Source organism: Dermacentor variabilis, chromosome 3 (assembly GCF_050947875.1).
Source record: "Dermacentor variabilis isolate Ectoservices chromosome 3, ASM5094787v1, whole genome shotgun sequence".
Lineage (NCBI taxonomy): Eukaryota > Metazoa > Arthropoda > Arachnida > Ixodida > Ixodidae > Dermacentor > Dermacentor variabilis.
The window spans coordinates 18609550-18626001 of NC_134570.1; the positions used below are offsets into that span (position 1 = coordinate 18609550).

The window sequence follows — 16452 nt, forward strand, 5'->3', positions numbered from 1 at the left end:
GACTACGATCTAGTGCTCCAACGACGCTCATGTAAACAGTTCCGTATTTACCAGTGAATATAATAAACACTGTATGTCCACCACAGTGCACTGCCACTTTTCGAATAAAAAAAAAAATCATATCAACGTTTATTCATTTATTGTGAATATTTTATAAGTCGCATTTCACTGTCTCTTTATACATCTTGATTTTCTTATATATTGTCGCGACTCGAGCTTTCCGCTGTCTGCTTGCCGCGAAGCGTCAAAGCCTTTGACCCGTTTCTCTGCTCATGAGCGAACCCTCTCTGGAACGAGAATAGAACAAAATCGGGGAGACCAAGCCCGGTGCCAACAATTCGACAAGTGGACTTGTCTCCCTGACGTACGCCTTTTGAAAATGTCGGCCCAGGACTAAGGACCCCGGCTTTGTTCTATTCTCGTTGCTCCGAGTGCATGCACCTTCTAGCGCCGCTTCTCGTCTCGGCACGCCCTTAGCAAAACCGAGTTTTGACCGGTCTGCGCGGCCCGTATTATCGAACTTGAAAGGCTGTGGGACGAGGAAGACAACAGGGAGCTACGCACAATGAGCTACTGTTCAAAAACCCCCGCAGGCGCACTGACTAGGCTGAGGAGGTACGTGAGCCTCGCGTTCCTTGCGAGGACCACTCACCTCCACTGCCGCTATATGTGCGATGCAGGCTCATGTGCATGTCCTGAATGAAAGCCAAAGTTTGGCGGCAGCCCGTCTGGCTGGGAAATACATGTTGAATAAGTGCGATAAGGTGCACCGACCAAGAAAACCGAAAATTTAATGACGTTTCGGCTCCCCATACGGGAGAGTTGTCGACAATAGATCCCATGACAGAGATACAACGTACTTAAGTATGTTTCAGTACGTGACTCAAGCAGCGAGTGTACACCGTCGGGAGTGTCCCGTCATTCCTATCCAGCGTGTGCGCCGTGGTCTGTATGTGCAAGGATTCTAGATGCTGGCCTGACGCAAGCTTCTCTTCCTCCTTGGCCAGAACACGTGTACTTGTCAACGTGTACTTGTAATCGCCAACTACCAATATTGTGGCCTGTATATTCCACAAGCTCAGCAAGGGCACTCGAGGCCACGTGCCGTTTTTTGACGTCATATCCATGCTGTTTCACACGTTTCTTGAAGTCACCTGCCTTGCCGATATACTTGTAATCACAGTTCCTGCACTTTCTGGCGTAGACTACAAGTGGGAAGTTTTCTGTGGCAATTTGTCTTAATGTTTACTAAAACGTTTCTTAGTTTGCGAGTTGGCACATGCGCAATTTTGACGTCATACCTGCACATAATACGAGCGATGGTCTCACTTGTGCCAGAGATATATGGAATGTCAGCCCACTGTCATGAATGCCCAGTATTTCACATTTCGTTTTCTATATCCATTAGCTATAAGAAGTTACTTCAAAGGAGGTAAAAATGTGATAGCCTTTCCACTTCTTCTCAAACGTGTATTTGCTCAACAGCAATATAAACAACAATGCCAACATGGTCGTGTTGTCCTGAAAGCAGCTTTCACGGTTTCCTTTGTCATTCCCGAATACTACCGTGTTACAAAGCTTTGAAATTTTAGCGACTTCAACCTTACCGCTGTTTCTTCAAAAATTCTCGACCCGTATTCACAAAAAGCTATTAGGCTAGAATTGTTTGCAAGAGAAAAGTCCAGCCATCCTTGATGCTGGACATAAGGTGGCCGGCAAAGGGTGAAGTGCACTTATGAACGGGGCCCGTATTCACAAAAAGTTCTTGCACTGAAATTGTTCGTAAGAGAAAATTCCAGCCCTATATAATGATGGACATGCGATTAGCGGAGGTGGCCTGCAAATGTCAAAGAGCACGGGACGAGGGACCCGAACGAGGGACCGAATTCGCAAAGCTTCTCGATCGTTCGTAAGTACTATTTGCCATTGGCCAGCTGCCTTCGCTAATAGTATGCCCAGCACCAGGATTGGCTGGAATTTTCTCTTACGAACAATTCCAGCGTAAGAACTCTTTGTGAATAGAGATCAAGAAGCTTTGTGATTTTGGCCTCTGGGTTCGTATTCATAAAAAAGTTTTTTTTTTTTACTCTGGTCAAGTTCGTAAGAAGAAATACCATCTAATAGTGGCATAGAACATAATATCAAAGGCCTCCAGCCGACAACTGAAAAAAAAAAAATTCTTACGAACTAAAACCTTTGTGAATTGGACTCCTGATCTGTTACAGGGCATTCGCGTATAATGATGTAAAATAATGAAGTGAACAAACAGGTGCTCAAGAAGGCGACAAAGATTATGCGTTCTTTCCTGCGTTCTTGTAATTCTTTCCTACCTTAGTAAACTCATTGAGAAATTATTTGTTAAACGTCTTAATAACTACTTAACAAAGTTTAAATTGCTAAAGAACAATCAATTTGGTTGCCGCCCCGGAAGTTCCACGAATCTAGCTGTTCTATCTCTGACTACATAAAAAAAAATGTATTGATTCGGGAAACTTAGTCGGATCTGTATTTTTAGACTTCAGTAAAGCTTATGACACGGTTAACCATCAAGTCCTGTTTAATAAACTTGACTCGTAGTATAACTGGTCCTGCGCTAACATTCTTAAAAAATTATTTACTTGACTGGCCATACACAGTACATGCAGCAAATACTTTCTCAGTAACAAAATGTATTAACCAAGGTGTACCACAGGGATCAGTTCTGGGCCCTTTGCTTTTCATTTTATACATTAATGATCTTCCGGATTCCCTTAACTCCACCAACTACGTTTATTGCATTTTATACGCAGATGACACAGCCATATCTTCATCTGACAAATCTGTTGCTACTCTTACGTCTAAGTTAAATATTGCATTAAGTAACATTATAAAATGGTGTAGCAACAATTACTTAGTTCTTAATCCTCTAAAAACGAAATTTATGTTATTCAAAAGTGCTCAAAGGGCCTTAACTTCTATTCCTGAAGTAAAGCTTGGAATTCATTAATTTCCGGTTAGCACCAATGTCACTTTTCTTGGCATACATCTTGATCCTAACCTTACATTTCGCTCTCACTTCCAACATCTCAAGCACAAGAGTGCGTTTGGTATACGTGCATTAATCAAAGCTCGCCCTTTTTTTTCTCGTGAGGCTCCGCTAGCGTTGTATTATGCGTTCATTCATAGTCACATTAATTACGGCATTGTTTCATGGGGCAACACGTACGCTTGTCACTTATCATCAATTCAACATATCCAAAATCAGTCAATACGCATTATCACTTCTAGCTCCATGCAATCCAATGCCTTTTTGTTGCTTCGCGCGTATAATACCTTGCCTATTAATAATTTCTTCCAGTTTAACATACTCGTCTTACTCCACAAGTTGCTTCATAATAACCTTACGTTTCCGCTCATTGCAGTTGACCTTTTGCAGAATAAAAATATGACCAGATTTGCGGCTAACAACAATTTTTTGTTACCCATGGTTCATACCAATTACGGCAAAAAAAAAAAAAAGATCTTCCTTCGCTGCAATTTCACTTTCCAATGAATTACCATCAACCATAAAATCCTGTACCTGTCTTGAAATTTTTAAAAATCACCTTAAGCATCATTTCCTGCGATAACTTAACTATGATCTGGCGGTGTACCTTTGACTTTTATCTCACATGTCATTTCTTGTATTTCATCTATGCTTTTTTCCGACTTTCTTTTATAACGTGCTTTTTCGTGTTTGATTGTAAATGACATGTCTAATGATGTATTTGATCTGTAGATGTTGTTTATAATAACGCTAATTTGCTGACTATTGATATCACCATCAATGTTGTTATTGTTAACCGAGGGTCCCACTACAGTTCTTTCACTTTGGGACCCTCGTCTGTATATTTGTCATGTAATTACTTCTTTTTTTGGAGCCAATAAATCTGAATCTGAATCTGAATCTGACGGTCTGAGAGCCAACTACCAGCGACCTTATGCCCTCTAGCGCTATGTCTTTTTTGGAGATAGCATGTATGTGGCACCTCTGACCAGCTTTCGTCTCCGCGATACATTGGTGGAGCCACAGGTTATCGGTTGCGCAAGACATTAGTAACATCTGCTTCTCGCTCATACGCACTTATATTTAAGAAAAAGGCAGGCGGGAAGTAGCGATGCATAAGTATACGCGCAGCAAGCTTGATAGCGGGGCTTACTTTGGCCGATCCTTGGAGAAGAAGGCGCCCTGCAAGATGCCGGCGGGAAACTCTGCGCACGAAGAGTCAACAAAAGGCAGAGGTGAACAGTTGCCCCGTGGAGTGTTGCGCAACGCTCGTGCCTCAAGCGTTGTTCTGGACTTAAGCAGCATGTGGAGCTAATGACCACACGATCGCCACCTTTGCGTCCGAAGATGTAAGCAGTTCCCTAAATCGCCGTGTAGTATTCAGATGCGCTGCTAATGATACTGCTTGCTCTATGGAAATATGCATTAAAACGCTAGGAGTTACATCATAATCTGCTTGCACATATGTCTTTACAGCGAAAGCGAGGAAATATAGAGGGTAGAAACCTCACTGGTGTTTTCAAGAAGAGCGCAGAGTTCAGTTTTCACTAACGGCGTTTCTGGCAACTAGTGCAGTCCATGGAAGTACATAAGTCAGATACCTGCATGTAAAGGGTGGACAGCGAGATCGCAGAAAATCGGAAACCCGTTAATATGGTGATTTTAAGGAATTGCTCACGGTGCATTTGACTTCGTCCGAGCTGGCCTTCAACAGCGGTTTCGTCATGTGGTCAGCTAGAGCAGCGGCCGCGTCGGTTCAACATTATAGCGACAGTCCCGGATGCAAGTGCCGGAAATATATGAGAAAGCAGGCTTGCAAGCACATGCTTCGGTTTAGACGAGCGCAAATTCTTCTCTTGACAGGGTGGCAGCAGCAGAGGATTGTGCCCGAGTTGCGCCGCCGTTGTACGTGCTCAGACTCACCGATGCAATTCTCCAAGCTGTTGTAGTAGGCGTTCACCACAGCCACCTGGGCATGCTTCTTCCATCTGCAAACAAAGCGTCAGCGATGAGCGAAGCTCTCGTCCTGCAGCGTGCGAGCCAGGCGTTATCGAAATATGCCTTTCAGCAGGCAAGCATGTCTTGCACAACACTACGTGCATGATTGAGAACGAAGCAGCTCAACGAGGATCTAATGTCTGCGCTGTTGTCCCCACGTTCGTTACGCAATGAACATCTAACGTATAGCTTTCAAGCTCATTGTGTGTTTTCCAATTATTCCTTGCTATTCACTGCGGAAACCTGCCAGCATATGCTAACTGAACAAAAAAATATGCCTCGTCTACTGTAGGTTATTTCGTTATCAAAAATAGTGCTGTGCAGCTGTAACATATGTGTGTTTGTGTGCAGGGGGGGGGGGGTGTTAGACACTCAGTTGCGAGCAAACTGCACATCATTTTTGTAAGCTCAGCATATGAGTTTTATTAACGCGGCTGTTTTCCGCGTGCATCGATCCAATGCGCAAGCAATGATGAAAGCACAGAAACCGTAGCGTCGGCTAAAGATGATGCACAGTGTTGCCGGACTGCGTCGCTGCAGCAGTTCCGTAAATTGCGACATTCTGAAAGAGCGAACTCAACAGGACGGCTGCAAGCAGAAAGGCGACAAAAGCGACACTCTGTCTGCCTGCCGTCGTTCTGTTATCCGCGCTCTTTCAGGATGTCGACGTCCAATCAGTGTAGCTGAACTGTTTGCACTCACTCTCCCTTGATGTGCGGCTTGCGCAGCTGCCCGAACGCGTAGTCTGTGGACCACTTGCGCAGGCGCATGATGTTCTCGAAGTAGTTGTCCGGCAGCAGCTCCACCTTGGCATAGTGATCCTCGACGAGCGCGTCGTTGAGCAGCTCGTCCGGGTAGCCGATGTAGGGCCGGATGGCCTGCGCCTTGGCCCGCGCGCGCTGCCGCGTCTGCTCGTCCATCCAGTCGATGCCGTCGAGGATGGCGAGGAACTCGCGCACGATGAACTGCACCATGTCCAGGGCGGCGCCCTTGGCGTCCTCCTGGAAGAAGTGGCGCACGTACAGCGACGACAGCGCGATGCCCAGCGAGCCCGTGAGCGAGCCCATGCACTGCTCCCAGCGCGCCGTCTCGCGCGTCTTGCCCGTGAGCACGCCGTTGAACTCCTGCAGCCGCTCGCGCCACGGCTTGCCCAGGCTGGCGTACGACTGCAGCACCACGCGCCACACCATGTAGTTGGCCAGGGTGCGCGCGGGCGTCGTCTCCAGCAGGCTCTCGAAGCGCTGCACGAACTCGGGCACCACCACGTTGATCGGCTCGTCGGCGGACACCGGGTCGACGAGCAGCGAGTTGAAGTAGCGGTCCCAGTCGATCTGCACAAGCGCTCGGCGCTTACTTTCTTTCTTTCTTGAACGCTCTTTTCCAGAGCCGCATAACTCTGACGGAAGTTCTAGTCGCAGATTTTGGCTATTTCGGCAGAAGACGGCGGATTACGATGGCGCGTGTGCGCTACTGTACGAGCCATGGCACTGCTTTCTGCCATCATGTTACCAAGAAAAAGAAACCCTTCAGAAGTCCGGGGGCTACTGAACTGCCCGCAATACTCCTCTCCCCGCCCCAGCCTCCACCCCGCTTTTATTGTGGGCAAATTCTATGTACCGTGCGCTCTCCCCCGCTACGTGATCGTCTCCTATGACGTGTCTATGCACGTCTCCTATATATGCCGACAGCTGCAGTCGCGCAGCAAAAGCCATATCGCTGATTTTATAAAGCTGAATTGTGGCTTTCGTGCGCACAAGGAACTCCTGCAATATTTTCATTGTCGTTCCTGTAATGCTGCCGATACAGAAATGGGGAGCGAAGAGCCTATAGAAGTGCGGTTCATTCAGCAAAGCGTTATGAAAATACTAGACGCCCAGTTTTTCACAACGATTTCCCTTTCTATACGCTGCACGCAAAGAAACGCTTACAATGTGCACAAAGACACGAAAGGCATTCGCGTTAGTGGCGACGTGCACCTCATATGCAGCACGTATGGAAATAAGCTGATGGAGCACGCTACCATATTGCATCAAAGAAAATTACGCTTCTGGGGATTTTCTCTATGTTTATGAATTCGTCTGTACAGTCGAAATAAAGGTTTTCTCGGTCCTTTGTTTTCCTTGATACATATATCTACATCTACAGTATCTTATGACACCTCCCCGCTGTATTTCTGAAATAACCAACCGCATTTAGCAGCTTCACTGCACGTCTACTGCTGAAGCGCAAAACGAAAACAAGAAGAGCTGCGTGAAATTAAGGGATTTTTTTTGTATGTTTTACTGCCACAGCACGAGGTCGCGGGATCAAATCCCGGCCACGGCGGCCGCATTTCGATGGAGGCGAAATGCAGAAAACATCCGTGTACCTTGCACTGGGTGCAGGTTAAAAATTTAGACCCAGGTGTTCAGAATTAATCTGGAGTCCCCCACTATGGAGTGCCTCATAATCAGATCGTTGTTTTGGCACGTAATAGCCCAGAATTCAAGTCAAGCAGTTAAAAACCGGTTCTACTAATGCCACGCCTGAAAATACAGCGACATCTGAATTACTTTACAAGCTGCACGCGAGATTCGAGGCCCGGTCATCTTGCAAGTAATGCAATCGATTGAAGGCGGGGCCCTTTACAAAATTTGCGTGGTAGATATATTAAGCATAAATCAGCAACAGTAAAAGGTAAAGCAAGGCAACTTTTCTGAAACTTCAATGATTATATGCAGCAGAGGATCGCGCGTGGTATAAGCTCCAATTTTACCGAGCTTTTCCATATGCTTGTTTTCAATACGGGCAACTGCTCGCTACTTACTTTTGGAGCCAGCTTCTTGAGGTCACTCAGCGGCATCTTATTGTACAGCTTGCTGATGTTGCGCCGCTCTTCGCGCGGTGTCGAGTACTGGAACAAACAAAAAAGAAAAACAAAAAAAAGACAGATCGTGAGCCGAAAGATTGGAGAAAGTGTAGGTGACAACGGCGACGCGCTTGCTGGAGACATGCGATTTTTCGTAAGGCGTATATTGAAATTCGCGTAAGCCAGCACATTCCGTGGGTAATCTGGTGCGAGGCGAGAAGTGAGAAAGCTAGGGAAAACAAATTGACATTTATAAGCAGCAGTTTAATCGTAGACTAGTCTTGTTAGATGCTGCGCACCCGTCTTCACTCTGCGCCGTTTAGCACTGCTTGGAAACACCTGGAAACGCCTGTTGCACCTGTACACGAAAACATCTGCCGAAATAGCCACTCTTGTACAGTGCGGTAGAATGTTAGTGAGAAACGCTTTAGTGCGCCGCTCTCTCTTTCCTGGAGCTACGTGCACTTGGCTGAAGCTATCTGAACGCACTACAGAGCAGTCCGGAAAGGTGCCAGCGCCACCAGCCACAGGTAATCTGCTGCAGTGTGGGGCGATCATACACGTGCCAGAGGGGGAAATTCGAACGTTCCCTGCTCTCACATTTTTCCTTGAACAGTGAACTGCACTTCACATGCAATAACATGCTCATAGAAAAGGTCGTAGAGCTTTTCAGAAACCGGAGTGCGTGTCTGGGCACGTGCTAAAAAGAGTTGCGCGTGCCTTCGATCACACTATACACCGCTGTTAACGATACATTACAGAACAACCATAGTTTAGACTAAATAACCATCACGTCCACTGCGACAAGAGAAAGCACAGACAGTATACAGTGCTACTATATAACCTACGTTGGCGAGCGTGATCTCGAAAAGCAGCGCGTCCTTCAGCTCCCTCTCGGTGGCCTGCCGGTCCGTGGCGCCGAGTAGCTGCGCGGCGTCCACCATGAGCCGGAGGTAAGCGGCCACCGCGCTGTCGTTGAGGCCGCGCAGCAGGTACGTGCGGTCGGGGAGGCCCAGCGACGTCTGGTCCAGGTCGATGATGTAGCGCGTGTTGTTGCGAAAGTCCGGAATGACCGACAGGTCGAGCAGAATGTCGTGGCTGTAGCCGAAGCCCCGGTACTGTACCAGCGCGTCCAGCCAGTGGAAGCGCGACGCATTCCAGGCGGCGCCCTCGACCACGGGCCAGCCGCCGAGCTCGCTCAGCACTCGCTTCAGCGGAGCCTCGGCCGTCGAGTCGATGAGGGTCGTGTTCAGGCAGGACTGGTACATGTACTTCATCTTCTGCACGAAGCGCGGCTCGTTCCCCGCTCGCACGGGTTCTTCAACGAGCGTGCGCAGCTTGGAGTCCAGCTGGTCCTGGATGAGGGAGAACTGCGACAGCGAGGACTTGTCCTCGGGTATGGTGTGCTTCTGCACCCAGCCCCCGCAAGCAAACTCGTAGAAGTTCTCGCACGGGTCCACGCTCTGATTCATGTTCTGCAGCAGCGACGAGGCGGCCTGCACGCAGCCGGGCGACAGGCACAGCTTGGCGTCCTCGCCGGCGCCCATCAGCCGGTCGGCCTGCGACGGCAGCGCCACGCCCGGCCGTGCTGCGCACCGGCCATTGACCGGTCAGAGACGGTGTGCGTTAACGCCTGCCCACCGAATTGCGTGGGTGGCCAATGACTCGCGCAAAGAACGAAAAATCGTAAGCTGTTCATTGTCCCTATAGTTTAGGGCTGTTTGTATCGGATATGTGCATCAACTAGCTCACTCGTCGCGTTATTCCGTTGCAATGAATGGTGATTGTGTTACTGCTAACAAAAGAGAAGCAGCAGCTTGGGCCAGCTCACCAACCGCGCTTCCCACATTTGCCAGCTCGCCCGTTTGTGCGAAACAATGATTTGTAAAGGCTCTAGCTGCGAATAATCTATATATCTGGCTACAGGTAAAGCAATGAGTCTTCCAAAAATAGAACAACGTGATTTCATAAGATATGTGTTGGTTATATCTTTTGATTATTTCAGCTCCATCTTATAACAATTCACCGAGTGATTTTAAATATTAGAAACTATAATCATGACCGCATAAGTTTCCGAAACGCAGAATCATCAAATTGGTTTACTGATTTTTTTATTGTATCTGATGCATCCAACCGTCAACTGAAGGCTGTAATCTGTACTTCTTCGTGCGAACTCTGGAATTGATTAAGAAATTTCAAGCTGACTAGCAAATACACAGGAATGTAAACAATTTCAAGAAAACAGTGCTTCGGAATTTTGGGTGGCCGGCTGTACATTTGCAGTCAAAAGAGCACATGCATAGTAAATCGAATAAAATCCGCTCACGCCTGAACTGAGCTACCTGAGAGCGCAATCGAGTTCAGGCAGCTCCTGCCTTTAGTCTGGACTGACCCGTTGTATTTCGGCTCAGAGCTTATGTGCCCCGTTCCTGTCGGTGTATAGTGAGTCATTATACATTGGATTGACATCTGATGACTCTTTTTGCTAACTCCAGCTATTGTTGCTGCTTTCGGTTAAGTGGGCAATTAATTTATCGCTGCCATCAATTTCTCTGAGGAGCGTATTCCTCCCTTGGCGAAAGCAATTGCAGCAGATGCGACAGGTTAGCGTATTGTCCATAACAGCACATGCGAAAACAAGAAAGCGAGCTATTTGTAATCAGATGTTAGCTCCAAACTGGGTCGTTGATCGACCGAGTTACGTCTACGTCATTCATGCATCACTTTCGAATGCACGCGTCGCCCTACTTGTGCATGTTCGCATCCTGCACGGCCATTAAGCCGTACGCTTTGGTGGCCGAGAATAACCCAAAGACTGTCACCTCGCATTTGTAATCCACTCGAGTTCGCACTGCCAATATACACACCATTTTGTAAAAAAAAATACAAACGTAAATGATCCTTCACGCAAAATGCGAAGTTCGAGAAGCAGGCTTTCTTCGCTCCATTACTTGACGAACCGTCGCCAACCTCCGAAAGCGTGCTGTAATTCCTACTTCTCACTTCGCCACCAACCGAGCGTATTTTACGGTGAAACACACTTGCTCGCAAAATAAACAAGCTGTGCCATGGCACCAACAATTTACCTTCCGCTACGGCGCACGCACTGTTGCAACAGATCCGCTAGTGAACTGAGCACTCCAGTCTTGCAGATCCCAGTTTGTTTTCTTCTTTCCCGTTCCCGTTTACAGTCAAGACCAAGGCCGTCGACCCCGCGGTTAGAAAGTAACTGGTTCGATGACGCCTGCCCACCCCCCTTCCCGTCTCTGGGGAAAGAGAGCGCCTTTCCTGTGCGTCGTAGGAATGCGTCGCTGGCTTCCGCACAAACGAAAACAAAGAAAAACAAAGAAAAAAAACGTTCATCTCGCAGAGGTAACCTGTTTGGTCAAAGAAAAAGAAGCGCAAATTTACAAAAAGGAATGCTTCCACCAACTACGTACAGCAAACAGCAAGGCGTAAACTGAAAGTCATGAATATAACAAAATTAAGGAATGCCAGACGTCGGAAAATGAAATAACTCAAGAATCATAAACAGGTAAAAAAACACCAACGGAGGTGTTTACCTATGGTGTTTAGTATATATATATATATATATATATATATATATATATATATATATATATATATATATATATATATATATATATATATATATATATATATACATAGGCCAAATTTGCCCACTGCAATCCTACGAGCGCTAGATGAAGGCTACCGAAGGCCGATAAAGATTGCTCTGCAACATGCAAAGTAATTTGTGCGTTACAGATGAATTTTTAATAGCGATGGACGGTCACCTTGGAGGTAGCAGCCAATGAAAAGCATCGTGAACTTGGCCCCACAATCGCTGCATTATATCGTCCTCGCCCTAAACTTTCGCGCTGCGTCGCAGGTAGGGCACCTGAGTAGCGATCGCAAGAAGAGGTCAGGTAACGCACCCTCGTGCCTGCCCACTGGTGCCGTCTGCAGCGTGGCACATGACCCTTCGAAGGTCACATGCAGGCCGGTCACGCGCTTGGTCAACGTGACGCGTGTAGCGGCGACGCGTCGAATGACGCAACGTATCACCTCGAGGCGTTCCGCTGAGGTGTGCTAACAGAGTCAGCCAGTACCTCGCACAAAGAGGCACGCGAGAACGTATAATGCCATCGATGAAAGGAAACAGCCGCTTCACCGGCACACGCTAGGCAATGGTGTTTTGTACGCGTTGGATTAACGAAACGCAGTAGACTGCACGCCCTGCACCCGTGGCAATTACCGCGCACGCGACCCGCGCGAGACGCTGGCGCAGCAGCGAAACAATGCGGTGCAGGCGGCCTTCGCCCGTCGCTGCTGCCGTCGCACGACGAGCCGTATGTCGGCGCTCTCTGAAAGTGCCCGCTGCGGATGCGGCGTGTCTCCGGCGCGGCGCGTTGTGCCCTCATTGCGCATGCGTGCAAAGCGCGTGCAACGGGACGTTCCGTGCAATCGGCGCGACGTGACTGCGGACGCGGGACAAACCGTTTCATCTTGGAGGACACGTGCCTCCGGAACAGGGGCCGAATTCAGAGAGCTTTTTCTTCGTAAGAGCTGTTTGCCGGTGCTTGGCTGGCCGCCTTCGCTAATTATATGTCCGTCATTCTGAGTGGCTGGCTTCTGCTCCTCTTACGAACAATTACAGCATAAGAACGTTTTTGTGAGTACGTCCCAAATTGCGCCACTGGTGGTTCCAGGGCAGGAGAGGGGACTGCCTGCCCCCTCCCCCCCCCCATATCATTTTCTTTATTTCTTTAGATATACAGGAATTTGTGTGCCGACAATATTGCGCGCGCTGTGAGCGCCACCCTTACGGTCCTTGAAGATGTAGTGTCTATTAACAGCATTTAGCCAAATGTGAGTACTCGGTTGGCAACCTGGAATAAAGCATGGGAGCTTGAGCAATGAGTGCGTATCACCGTGTCACTCCAATCTAAATCAATCAGACCGCATCCCGGTCTACGCGAACACTAAAGAAGAGAATGGCTTCGAAATTTAATACCGACAAAAGAGGCTTAAGAAAGCAAAAATGCATTGTCTTAGCGTTCGAACTTCGCGTTTTCTTCACGCACGAGTAGGTATAATGTTACCATCACTTCTATTGTATCCACCGCTATTCTGATATGCGTCTACGCCAAGGCAGCCTCCGTCATACTTGAACGAAACACACCAGGAATTAAGCTTTAGATCGGGCCATGCTCCGTGGTCTCCATTCAAATACATGTAAAACGCAGAAATACTTTTACGACACAACCGCTGAACTGAGCTAAATGAAATTTGTTGCAAATTATAGAAAAATTTTAACTCTATCAACCTGCACAAGCCGAAGTTGGAGTTAGGGCATCAAATTCTGTACAAAAATTACCGGAAATCGGAACCTTTCAAAACTGCCGAAGAACTAAGCTTACAAATTCATAATTCTGCACAAAGAAACGGTATCACAGTACTGCGAAGTGCCTCTGTTAGGGCACATAAAGCGGACGAAATTGATATACAAATTTATAGCTTACTTGAATTTGCTACATTGTTTAGGAGAATTTTGTAAATTTCCTACTCAAATATTGAGCGTCAGGCATGGTCGAGCGGCAGAAATGAAGTCTCCTAAAAGCCAGTTCCTTCTGTTGATGCAAGTTGCCAAACAATTTATTTCTGCTACTCGTGTCATGCCCTGGTACTATGTATGCAATAGCCAAAGAATGTTTCGATGTAGTAGAGCTTTTGCTATTGAGTGGTGATGTAGAACTTAACTCTGGTCTGATTGACAGTGCTTCAGACTATTCTAAAGAACTTATTAAAACTTAATAACGTCGTAAAAGAAACTAATGCGCATGCGGATGCGGGCCACAATGAACTAAAACGAATGCTTGATGATGTCTAATAAAGTGAGGCAGTGCTGGAACAAACAGTTGCTCATAATAACACAGGACTAGCGGCAGTTGAGAACACTCTGGATCACTGCCAAGTAACCAAATTTCAACAAGTTGTGGCCGATGCTATTCAACATGAAAATTGATATACAAACACGACTTAATGACTTCAAAGATAGGTCGCGACGAGATAATCTGATATTTTATGGTGTAGCTGACTGCGAAAATGAATCTTCGGCCCAGTCGGAAGAATGAATCTGCGGTGGATTGTCGCTACCTCACTTGGCGCTCAGATACGTGCAGACGGAATTTCATGGGCACATTGGCTTGGGTAAGTATGTCATTAAGAAGTGCCGTCCAATAATTGTCAAGTTCATCTCCTTCAAAATAAAAGATGGCATTCTTGCGGAGAGAAGCAAGCTAAGAGGCACTGGTATGGCAGCAAGTGAGGACTTCTGCAAAGCAAGAAGGACTAACTCGCAAAAAGCTTCTTGATTTGGGAAAGCCAAGTGGTGAGCATTATACTTTGTGTTACAATCGGCGTTTCATTAATAAAAAAATGCTTTACACACTGCGCTCAAACAGATAGCGTTTGCGAAATAAATCAGAGAACTGAACCAGCAACAAAAACGCCCACGCGTCAAATCCGCGAGTCAATAGCATGCCGTAACGACTATCGCACGTAACTACGCGGTCTTCAAAAGCTAACCGAGTTTCACTCATTTTTACTAATATTAGAAGTGTTTAAACAAGCGAGATGACTTGCCCTCGCTGACGGATGAGTGCTCGGATGATATAGTCGTACTAACTGAAACGTGGTTTTCTAGCAAAATTCTAAACAGTGAAATTCTTCATCGCAAACAAACATACAACTTTTACAGATCAACTCGCACTACAAGAACGGATGGTGGCGTCGACACTGCAGTATCGCTCCATTTTCAGTCAATGCCTAAGCCCCACAAATTCCATGTTGGAAGTTGCCTGCGCATGCGTCCGCTAAATCACCGTGATACAATTCTGTGTGCCTGCTGCCGGCTCCCTCGTTCTTCTGAATCTTTATGCAATGACTTGCATGATACGCTACATAACCTTGAGATTCGGTACCGGAATTCACCTATATTTATTTTGGGCGATTTCAATTTCCCGAACATTGGAAGAGTGGCGGTGCCAAGGTATATATGCCGCACATTCTAGATTGAAGCGTTTATTAATCTCTGCACAGTTCTTAATTTGTATCAGATTAACTATGGTGCCTGCTCGCACTACTGCTACTTGCTGCAGTATCTTAGATTTGGTTTGCGCTACTAATCCTGGCTTGGCTTCTTCTATTCATTATTTAGATGGGTTAAGTGACCAACCGTGTGACCCACTTCATTTATTCCCTTCAATCGAAGCAACGACACTTTGATCTTAGCCAATAGACCGAGAAGCGATGGTCGAAGTGACGAATGTCTTCTACTCAAATAATTAGAGATTACACTAAAGCTGAGTACGGTGCCATTAATGCTCGGCTTGACATTTTCACTGAAAAGAAAAAAACTATGTGGAAATTGTTGCATCGGAGTGTGGACGTGAACTGGACAATTTTCGAAAATAAGATATTGTCACTAAGTGTGAAATACGTGCCAACTCTTTCTATACATGCTGCTTCTCTCTCTCCTTGGTTCACGGCATAATCCTTCGTTTACGAAATAAAAGAAGCGCTTGTACTGTAAGGTATCATCATCTGATACTCCTGAAAGCTGGGCAGCTTATCGTTGCGCAACGTTTCACTATAAAAATGAGTGTCGTGTCAAAACAACTTTTTAAGCAACACCCTGTCTTTTCTTTTTCAATGCGACCCTCGAAAATTTTGGCATATTCTCAACGGTCCCAAAAAACACGAGATAGTGATTTGTAATGATCAGGAAAAGGCCATTCTAAGCGACAGGTGCTGCGACATAATGCAAAATGTATTTAAATTAACATTTTCTAACGACATTAGCATCGCCCTGCCTAAGTTTGACTGCCCTGATTTACGTATTATGGTTCCTGCTATCATATATGCATTCGTAATCTTTAACCTAATACAAAACCTGAAGAACTCTACACCTGGTTCAGAAGGAATCACCTCACGATTTCTGAAACAAACCATTACATAGTGTTCAATTATTTTGGCACAACTTTTTTCGCGCAGTCTTTAGAATGCCGAGTGTTAGCCAGCGACTGGAAGGCGGGGAGGGTGATACCTATCTGCCAACAGGGTGACACAGCTAAACAATCAAACTACAGGCCCATATTGCTAGCCAGCGTCCCATGTGAACTCTTGGAGCATGTTATTTAATCGAACCTAGTTGCATTTCTAGAATCAAGTAACTTCTTCAGTAGCAACCAACATGGTTTGGGGAAATACTTATCCTGCAGAACTCAACTTTTACTTTTTTACTAACGAATTGTTTTCTTCTGTTAACATTAGTGCTTTTATAGACTATATATTTATCGACTTTCAGAAAGCCTCTGATACAGTTTCCCATCGTCTTCTTCTTATAAGCTCAGTACACTTAACACTGACCCTCATGCGCTGAAATCGATCGAGTGCTTCTGAGACAAATGAACCCAATACGTAAGTGCCAACGTTAATGACTAGCATATTTGTTCCGTAACTTCTGGTGTGCCACACGGCACTATCTGGAGCCACTATTATTTCTCACTTATATTAA

The 16452-nt window shown here is 46.4% G+C and overlaps 1 protein-coding gene across 10 annotated transcripts in view; it reads right to left on the minus strand.

Annotated features, from left to right (window-relative positions):
• The window catches only part of Nep2 (M13 family metallopeptidase neprilysin 2), a 190306-nt gene that overhangs the window by 27415 nt on the left and 146439 nt on the right, over positions 1–16452 (minus strand). For all 10 annotated transcript variants that reach the window (XM_075684366.1, XM_075684367.1, XM_075684371.1 and 7 more), the window contains 5 exons: positions 8720–9459; positions 7830–7916; positions 5726–6354; positions 4949–5013; positions 4179–4230 (listed from right to left, as the gene is read on the minus strand). In XM_075684366.1, coding sequence (XP_075540481.1) covers positions 4179–4230; positions 4949–5013; positions 5726–6354; positions 7830–7916; positions 8720–9459 — 1573 coding nt within the window. The remainder of the gene's footprint in view (positions 1–4178; positions 4231–4948; positions 5014–5725; positions 6355–7829; positions 7917–8719; positions 9460–16452) is intronic.